This window comes from Camellia sinensis, chromosome 1 (assembly GCF_055761805.1).
Source record: "Camellia sinensis isolate YWXY chromosome 1, ASM5576180v1, whole genome shotgun sequence".
Classification (NCBI taxonomy): Eukaryota; Viridiplantae; Streptophyta; class Magnoliopsida; order Ericales; family Theaceae; genus Camellia; species Camellia sinensis.
In genome coordinates, this window is record NC_138961.1 from 130,681,442 (window position 1) to 130,691,874 (window position 10,433).

General features: G+C 38.2%; 1 protein-coding gene across 1 annotated transcript; it reads right to left on the minus strand.

The window, feature by feature from the left end:
* Positions 1-397: 397 nt before the first annotated feature.
* On the minus strand, positions 398-898 carry LOC114282024 (uncharacterized). The gene has a single exon (XM_028224652.2). It carries the CDS (start codon positions 896-898, stop codon positions 398-400), a length of 501 nt encoding a protein of 166 aa, XP_028080453.2.
* Positions 899-10,433: the final 9,535 nt, after the last annotated feature.

The following is a 10,433-nucleotide window of genomic DNA, read 5'->3' on the forward strand; positions in this document are numbered from 1 at the left end:
TGATCCCATATATAACATTGATTATGCCTTGGGGCGGACCGTCGGCTGGCATCCTATCTTGCTCATTGCGGTCCTGGTGGGTTGGTTGTACTCCTCCTTCAATATACTGGTCTAGGTGGCCTGCGGCCATTAACTCCTCCAGATGTTGCCTCAATGACATACAATTTTTAGTTCCGTGCCCCTTTTCATCATGGAAGGTGCAACGGTACCTATCATCGTAGCCCCTCTATGCTTCTCCTAACTTGGCTGGCCGCCAAACGAAGGGTTCGTCGTGTATCTCGCTAAGAATCTGGTAGATAGGCTTATTGAACACCGTGGTGATGGCGGTGCTAACTCCCAACCTCTTTTCCTGGGAATCTTCACCATTTGGTTGTCTGCACCGACTATTTTTGTTCGGTCATTCTTCCTGGCCAATCGTGTTAACTTTTGCCGCAGATTTTTTGTCCGACATCGCTATTATGCTGGACTTTGCCTTGGCGCAAGCACCATCTTCATCTACCCTGATGTGCTGATGCACTCTCTCCATCAAGGCCGCCATTCTGAAGGGTGGCATCATTGTCATTGAATCCCTCAATTTATTACCCGCTAGTAGACCCCGTTTATACTGTGCGATAGCTAGATTTGTGGGGCAACCTCCAATTTGATTAAAAGTCTCCCAATGCCAGTTATTGTAAGACTTTTGTGTTTCTTTCTCACCTATATCGATGGAGAGCGGCTGGTTTATCTCCACCAGCGTCTCGGTGTTTTTCTTAAACCTGGTAACAAATGCCACTACAAGTTGCGCCCATGAAGCTATGCTGCCTTCTGGCAACCTCTCAAACCATGTCAAGCCCAGATCGCCTAAGCTTGATGGAAACAAGATACACATTAGAGCCTTGTCCCGTCGATATATGGCCATAACCTAACGGAAGTGGCTTAAGTGCATGTAAGGATCTGACTTCCCCTCATAAGTGGTGAATTTAGGCTGGTGGAAGAACAAGGGTAGCAGTGCGTTCTCTATTACTGGAACAAACAGCGAGCTTTGTAACCTAACTAGCGCTTTGTTTGCTGGTTCGTAGGCAAGGCGCGGCACTGGCATTCTAACCTCAATAGTTCCATGTGTCCGAGGAGCCAATCAATGTAGAGCAGAGACCCTTTAGGGGTCGCGTGCCTGAGCGTCTTCTCTCCTTCGAGACCTCTCTTCTAGCATTGTCCGTAAGTTCGCCGACCTAGGCAACTCTGTGAGCCTTGATGTCGTCTAGTGCGTATACGAGGGCCTATAACTGTTTCCCTCCGTATAAGACCTAACAAGGACTGAAAGTCCTTGATTGTGTGTCATATATCCTAAGCCTTCTACTTTCAGTCTGTGATGGTGTGACTTGCTTGTCACGATCTCTTGAGTGGCGAGAGTGTGTTCTGCCTTTGCCCATCTCTTCTTCTCCCACCCTTTTGCCTTTTATTTGGCGCTTCATCATCTCCATGTCAGCTACCATTCTTCTTATCACTTCGTCTTGCACCCTTACGCGATCTTCCAGAACCTGAGGATCCATCCTCGACTTTTGTCTATTAGGGCTTTGAGAGCGACGTGGACTAGAGCCCGGACTTTCTCTTATGTCTCTCCGTGGGTTTCGTCGTTGGGGATCTAATTCTACAATGGGCGGGACAAAAGATAATCCATCGTGCCTCCCACCCCCTTCTGAGGTTTGCCCATCGATAGCAGAATGTGGCAATTCTTCATTATGCACCATTGTAATTAATCGAAGGAAAACTTGATCAAAAGGTTTGTTCTTTGTAAAATTTCCCATAGACGGTGCCAATTGTAGGAGGACAGAATAACCTTCTCGTATAATCCTGTTAATCAAGTTTGCTATTCTCCAAACGTCATTGCTTTACTACCTGAAAACACAAACGTAAGCTAGTCGGTGGGGGTGCGTCAGAAACCTCTTTGATGCTTAAGTCAGCGAATAGACAATAGACACAAAAGCTCTATGTATTTGAGAGTAACAATTTCAATACCTATGCATAGGTGTTATCATGAGATTTTATAGATTTCGTCTGGCACAATCCTAGTAGGACTCTAACTCTGATTAGCAAAGTCCTCCTAGGAATAACACACGTAGAATAATGCTTATCCTTGAAACACCTTTCTCATTACAAGCCAAGTGAGACTCTGCTAGGCTAACTGTACTTAAACCGAGCTACCTTGTGCTTCTACTCCCTTTACCGAGCTATGCAACCCCAACAGTTTATGTGTTTATCCAGCCAGGCTACCCCTAGCTCGGCCATAGCACCAATCTGATTTGTGCGGCTAGCCACACACAGATAGCTAGTCCTAAAAATCTATAATCGAGCTATTCCCAGCTCGGCCCAACACGCGACCCCGTCCTAAGAAGACATCCTCACCTAGCTCGGCCCAATTTGTCTGCAAATTACCCTCTCAGTTATCTTGTAATCCCAGGTCTTGTTTTGGCTTTGTACATGGCTTTATTATGTTAGTAGGTTTTTTTTTGAGTTGTTTAGGATCTGATTAGTGGTCTAACAATCTCTAGGCCTTTCCTATGGTGTAGTTTTGTGTTGGCCTTGTTCCTGCCCCTCATTTTCTCTTGTTTCTTATGTGGTGTTTGAATTGGTTTTTGTTTTGTTATTGCTTTGGTTTGTTGTTGTTAGTATCTTGTAGAGTTGGTTAGCTCTTGAGGTATGCCTCTTGTAGTTTGTAAGTATTTGTCTTTTTTAATTTATGACTTATTCACCAAAAAAAAAAAATTGTGTCATTTAACAATATGGGCTTCTGATCCACAGAGAGGGAGTAGGGCCTTTCTCTTTAGGTGATTTCCGGCGATGCTCCGGTGACATTCCAGCGATCCATTTTACATATCTAAAGTGCAGATCTTGACTTTTTATGTCTGAAATAGGAGTTTTGAGAGTTTTCTCCTTCGATTTCAGCGTAGATTTTTAGTTTTTCGGCACCCATAATGGTTCCCTCATCTCTAAAGTCTTCTTCCATACTATTATGGGTGTACTCCCTTTTCCGGCGATGGCAGTGACGGCGAAGTTGGACGGCAGTGACAGCGACGACATTGATGGGAATGGCGAGTTTTCAAGTATATCTTTCTTTTCAGAGCACATCTTTGAGCAGATCAATGGTTTTTCCTCAATCGTAATTATTTTTTTGACAAATTTTTATTTTGTTGGTTTTTATTTTTATTTTGTTGTTTGGTTGGGATAGTCCTTTGGGGTCTTATTTATGTATTATTGTTGTTTCATTAATATAATGTTTTCCATGCTCTTAAATATATATATATATATATATATATATATGGGCTTTCGTAATTTATCCCCACCAACTGCTGATGAAGCATACAAAACATGGTTAATAAAGTCATTTCCCATTAGATGAGACTGTTAGCTCCATTAGATTTTAGAAATGATTGATTGGTGTATAAGATGGGGATACGGGATTTATTGATTCTTTCCCCGTACTTAATCTTATTTTTAAACTTATATATGTAAAATTTGACAATAATTAACGACTAATATGTAAATAAGTTTTTGAAATTGTGCAGAGGCGACCAACTTCTCCTACCCCCCTCTAAGTCCATCATCAATAACGGGATGTTGTGCATATAATAGGGCCCACTCAGGAGTCTACTTTGATGGTTCATATCATTTACTTTTTAGGGTGCATTGAATTGAATATTCCTGAAAAAAAAAATCATTGTTATCGGATACCATATCGCTATAATCCCATCAAATTTTGAGTATAAAACTGAATATAAAATTGAATTGATCACAGGATTATCGATATCTAATCAAATTGATTTTTTACAAAAATATTCTATTTAACTCTAAAAGATGAATGGTTCAAATTATCAAGGTAAGACCTATAATAAAGTGACTGTTGTACAGTAGCCACACTATATCCCGAATAATGTGTTACACGAGATAATACAAAATGTGATGTAAAAAATTAGGAACAACATATAATTTGTCTCTAATGAAAGAGTAATATTCAGTTTCTTTATATATTGTTTTTCTTTGTAGAGATGTACAATATCACGATGGGACTCATGGATATGGATTTCATTAATGAACTGGACAGCATTATTAATCGGAAAGAATGCAATCTCTATGTGTTGTCGTACTAATTATGTGCTAATCCGATTCAAACCACCCCGCATTCAAAAAAACACCAACACCCCCCAACCCCCCCCCCCCCAAAAAAAAAAAAAAAAAAAAGAAAAAATGTTTTGCTATCAACTCTTTGGGACCATATTCGTGGACTGTACTTGAGATTTGTCCGATTCACGGGGAGAGATATTTTGCATGGATCATGAAATTAGTCGAGGTGCACGCAAACTAACACAAATACCTAGTCATAAAAAAATAAAAAACAAACAAAAACAAACAAAAGATATCTTCTCATTTTTTACCTCAAAATATTGACAATCATTAGATTCTGTATTTCAAGAATTTTATATAATTCAATGACGGTTAAAAGGTAGGAAGTTTATTAGAAAATTCTCTTTCAACTACTTGTATCTCAATTAGTTCATAAGACGTTCTTGTGTTTCAATAAGCCCTATTATTTTGAATATTTGATCCATGAAATCATAATTATCATATTTAAGATATTTTATGGGTAATTTTATCCTTACAAATATTTTTTGAACCCTTACCAACTCGGTCATGTGAACATTCACATTAAATAAATTTGACAGTGTGAATGTTCATATCATCAACCATTTACACTGTCAATGTAAATATTAATGCGCACTTTACCCTATTATCATTAGGGGTATTTTGGTAATTATATTACCCATAAGACTTATTAGAATATGGAAAAAAAAAATATTGGTCTAAGTGAAACATAAACAAGTGAAGAGGGGCTTATGAATAAATGTCCCTTAAAAGATAAATCGTTTACATCAAGATCCCCACAACAAATAGTGAATATTACTTTACTTTAGTCATTTATGAATATGTTTATTTTGATACTTTCAACTATAAAAATGTATTATTTTCATTCCTCTATAGACCACTTTTAAAATGAGTGTATTTATATGATTTTTATAATTGAAGAATTCAATATGTATAAATTTATAAATGACGAGATAAAGTGAATTATTAATTGTAATTAACCCTTAAAAAATATGATTGCAATAAAGGGAGAGAATCCCATAGGGTTGCAGCATTCATGCATAAGCATCCACAATGAGATGGCTAAAATTATTTGTTAAAGTGTGTTATATGATAAAAAGTAATGAAAAAGAGACCCATCTTTATGTGTTAAAGGGTTTGTTAGTTTGGTGAGTGAGTGATGGTGCAATGGATATATTAAGATGTTTTAAGTTATGTACATATATATATATATATATTATATAAAAATAATAGTGTGGGGAGTCAGATATGAACAAATAAATAATGATAATACTTAGATAGACAAAACTATAATAATGCGCCAATAATTTGGGGGTAACTGAAGAATGAATAGCTAGGTGAGGATGGAGCAAGTGGTTTTAAGAAAGAATGTGATAGTGCACAAATAGGCAGCATATCCTCTAAAATCCCAAGTTCTCTCTTGACATTGGGAAATGGGTCTTCTTTATAGGCTTTTCATTGGTACCAGAATATACCAAGTGGCCAAATAGTACAGCAACATGTATCGCAGGATATTCTATCTTGAACCACCGGACTTGGTAGACACACATCCCTTGGCATATACTATCTGTTTGGCACAAAGCCTCAACGAGTGCCACTATACTATTTGTTTGGCACAAGCCTCAGTATGTACCTTTTTGGCACAAGCCTCAACATGTACCTTTTTGGCCAAACCTCAGCAAGTGCCATTTTGGTACGGACCGTAGGAGGTGCACCTACTTTGGTGGTGCCTCTCCACGATAGTACTTGCTATGGCATCCACCTTCTTAGTTTAGTTTCCTAACTTATGACTTGCTATCAGCCATAATTGTGTCTACATCAACGACTCTTCTACCCTTAGCCACCTAGCCACAAACTCCATAGCTTCCTAAGGCATGGGCCACAATAAGGGATGTGCCTCATACCAAACCCAATGGGGTTTTTCTTGATCCTGCATGTTCGACCAAGGCATGCCTAAGACTTGGGTAAATGGAAAAGGAGTCCCTTGTTTTCAGGTTACCCTATTTCTATCTTTGTGGGGTAGCTGCGATATACTGGTGTCTTTGGTGCTTGCTATCGACTCCGACCAATAAGCATTGAGGCCTGCTATTAGCGCCAAGCTACATATGTTTTGGGCCTACTATCAGCCCTAGGCTGCTAATGCTTTGGGGCTTGTTATCAATGCCAAGCATTAGCCCATGCCCCATATGGGGAAGGCCTTCTTCAAAGGTTGTTATCACCATGGGGAGTCGTGCCTTGGAGGTAGTTACGGAGGCTCAAGTTGCCACATTTCCTTTTTCTCAACAAATGTTTCAAAGGTGCCGCCGCAATGTCCTGGTGAGATGGTGACACTTAGGTAGATTGCCTCAAATACTGCTCCATAACGAATAGAACCTTAGTAAGTTCCCTTGTGTATCCTTTATTGTTGGGGGCCTATTTGACTCTAATGGGTTGGATATGGTTCGGCCTTTTTATTGGCCCATTCATCTTGGGCTTTGACCGAGACTCATTTTATTACACTTATTCGCCTAACCAAGGCGACTTTGCTGATTAGGTTTACATTTTAATTTTTGTCTCTCTACAAATAGTAAAAGTACCAATTTTTTTTCTTGTTTCTTTGTTTTCATTTCTTTCTCTCTTTTTCTTTGTCTCTCTTCTTTATGCTATTTCTACCATAGCAAAGTTGGGCTGCAAACCCCAACCCCCTCTCTCTTTCACTAGCTGGCTATAAAAGAAACCCACTAGTTAGTGTCAGAAAGCTACAATTAACTCACAAAGAAATGAAAAATATTCTCCAATGGTTTCGTTAAGGTGTTTGCTAGTTAACTAGTTTGCTAACCCATGTGCTAACTGCAGCGAGCTTGGTAACAAAGGAAGAGATGAAAGAGGAAGATAGAGTAGAAGAAGGAGAGTTGTCAGAGTTCTGTTGTGCAGTCGAACAAAGAAAATGAGTAAAAAAAGAAAAAGTATAAGAGAGATAAAGAGATAAAAGGAAGCGTACTGATTACATATATATATATATTACATTATATTATACACTTAACACACATTTTAACTACACATTGGAGCACATACCCACTTTCTAAATTAACAAACACTTACCACACATAAATGGGTTTCACCTTTTATATTTTTTGTCATATAATACACTTTAACAAATAATTTTAACACCACTATTGGAGATGCTCTAAAGCTAGCTGCTGTTAGTAAGCAAATCAACAGTTGACAAAGTTAGTGTACAAGCACAAAATAATTGTCGCTTGTATAATCCTGTTGAACAAGCTCGCACTCCTCCGAACATTGTGGTAACACCTAAAATCACAAACGTGAGCTACCGGGCGGCTGTGTACTAGAAACCCCTTCGATGCTTAAGTCAGCAAACAGACTAAGGACCCAAAAGTTCTGTGAATTCGGGAATGGTAATTGCAATACCTGGGATTAGGGTTTGGTTTGAGTTTTTGTAAGTTCCGCATGGCAGAATCCTAGTAGGACTCTAACTCTCCTTAGTAAAGTCCTCTTAGGAATCATATTTCTAAAGGATAATGCTTATCTTTTAGCACCCTTCTCACTGCAAACCAAGTAAGATGGCGCAACTCTTTGCACGGCTTCTTGCTGAGCAACCGAACTAACTTTCTTTGTCTGCCTTTGAATTAGCTGTGCAACGCTCAACACCGTGCAAGCCTAGCACGGTGCGCCACCAGGAAAACATTGTGCGGCTCTCTTCTTAGCTTGGCCAAAGTTTTGCTCCCAATTTTATTTAACTATCCTCCCGCATAGCTCGGTCAAACCTTGACCACCACTAGGAAGTAACTCGGTCCAAAATATTGGCATTTACTTGTTCAGTCAAACTTCTTTGACCGGTTTGACCTCCACACGACCCAAACCAAGCTAACTCCATAGCATAGCTCAATTCACCAACACAGCCCAAGTCTTAAGCCCACTTCCACCTAGCTCAGCTCAATTTGTGCTACACAAATTACCCTCTCAATTGTCCCTTAATTCCATCTATCATGTGTGATTTGGATTACTTTGTCCAACCGAGCTAAGGTGCTCTATTCCACCGAGCTAAAGTGCCCTATTTGTAACACCCCCCAAAATAAATAAAAAAAATTAAAATATTATCAAGACATTACAAATCCAAACTCTTAACATGATAAATAGTAATATTAACTTAAAAATCCTTTTTCTCTTTGAACTATAGTTTCAATTTACAAATTTCACGTTCGACAATTAAATACATCTTCATAAGATATAGTTCAAAAGGTTAGAGGATACAAATAAGATGCCTTAATGGCTTACAAATAAGCAAGGCATGGCCTTGTTACAACAAAAATGGACACACGGTCCTAAACAAGTATGCTCAAAGCTTCCACATTAGACATCCAAGAGCCTCCGTGCTCCAATAAAAAACAAAAGAGTCTATCTCCTCTTTATTGAGGCGGTTGCACATCACCAATTCCTGAAAATTTGTTAGATAGGAATGAGTTAGATGTTCAATAGAAATACTTTTAAGAGAGTATCTAATTGCTCAAAGAATATCTGGTATTATCACAACCAAAACACATTTTATTCCATTAATTTAAAAAGTTAAAGAAAAAATGCATAGATGTTTTTATACCACTAAAACCATATCTAATACAAGGGGTAACTACACTATAAAGCCCTTAAGAGGAGTCCCAACACATAACATATAGTTTTATATCCAAAAAATATTCCTACATTTGCCGGCTATTAATACGGCAGGGAATGGGCACTCAAAATCATCCATTTTTCCACTTTTACCAATTACAATACGAGAGGACCAATGGACACCCCAAAACATTTTCCACATTCATCTAACGATAAGCTCAAGACAGGGCAATTGGACACCTAAACTTTCCCCGCTCGAATACCACATACTCTATGTTTTTTCAAACTCGACTCCCTACCCGAACTCACACGCTATTTACTACTCGCTTAAACAACTAGTCCAAGACTTCCAAGAATTTATACATTCATGAACATGAAGATAAATTCCACCATTCAAGTGATTAAAACAATATGAAGTCACAATTCCCATAACTCAAAAGAAATTTCAAAAGCCTCCAATTTCATAATCTTCAAACCAAGTTACATCTGAAATCCCATAATTCATTCATCAATTTAAAGAATGGAAGATCAATTTCATTTAATTCCATTCTTCGTCAAATACAAAAATTAAGGTTTCCATAAAATTTAGGGCTTTTGTCCCTCTTTCATGTCAAATGATATATCTCAACTAAAATTTCCATAATCTATAAACATTAATAGAAATCTTAAGATAATTTAGAGAAAATTTCATTTTGAAAGAAAAACCCAGTTTTGTAAACTCAAACATGTAATTATAGCATCAATTGTTATAATAGCACCACATAAACATCCTCCAGGTAAAGAGATACAAGATTAAAAGTAATCCTACATCAAGAATCAAGGAAATGAGCTAGCTTCTTGAACAGTTCTTTGAAAAACCCAAATCCAATCGGTAGAGAAGCTTAATCCTCACCCAAGCTTCAACTTTCATAAGCAAAAAGGGTTGTAAAGCTAGGTAGAAAGAAAGATTTCTAGGTTGAAAGAACTAGGGTTTTCGGGTCTAGAGAGAGAAAAAGAAGAGATAAAAGAAAAAGTGAGAAAAAAGATCTATAAGTGACTTTTTAAGTTGCTGAAATCGTGCAAACTGCTTAAGCAGTCCTTTCATCATTCGAGCAGTAAATGAAACCACCCAATATCTCTGTGTACAAAATGAGATATTAGAGACCCCATTTCTTCACTCGAGCGACCACCTTATCCCTCGAGCGGTCCTTCGACTTGCAAAGCTAAAAATTGGGAGCCTCTTATCTTCACTTGAGTGGTCTTTTCACTACTCGCTGGATTGAATTGTTACAATTCGATTCAAAGCGGTTTCTTCAATTGTACAGCATGTTCAACAAACATTCTTATATGACTTCCTTTCTGGGACACGTGGCTCACACTGATTGAGACCGTATAACTACTACAGCCATCACGCACTACTTCCCAAATTTCAAATCATCTTGCCTCTTTGCATTCTGTATATGCAATCGATATATACAAACAATAACCTTCCACTAGTCATCTTCTTCAACTACAACCCTAAAACCACAGCTCTGACCCTTCGGATTCTAGCATTTCAACCCCAGATTGAAGCATCTCCTTTACAATTGCCAACTTGTAATCATCCAAGGAGAATTTCTACCGATTGAAATCTAATTTCATGCCCAAATTTGTAAGATTTTCAAACTTTTCATTGTTTTCCCATTAACATTCATATTGTTCCTCAAGTT

Bases quoted from the DNA above. Each gene is read 5' to 3' on its own strand.
- LOC114282024 (XM_028224652.2), bottom strand. From the start codon at position 898: ATGGCCATATATCGACGGGACAAGGCTCTAATGTGTATCTTGTTTCCA.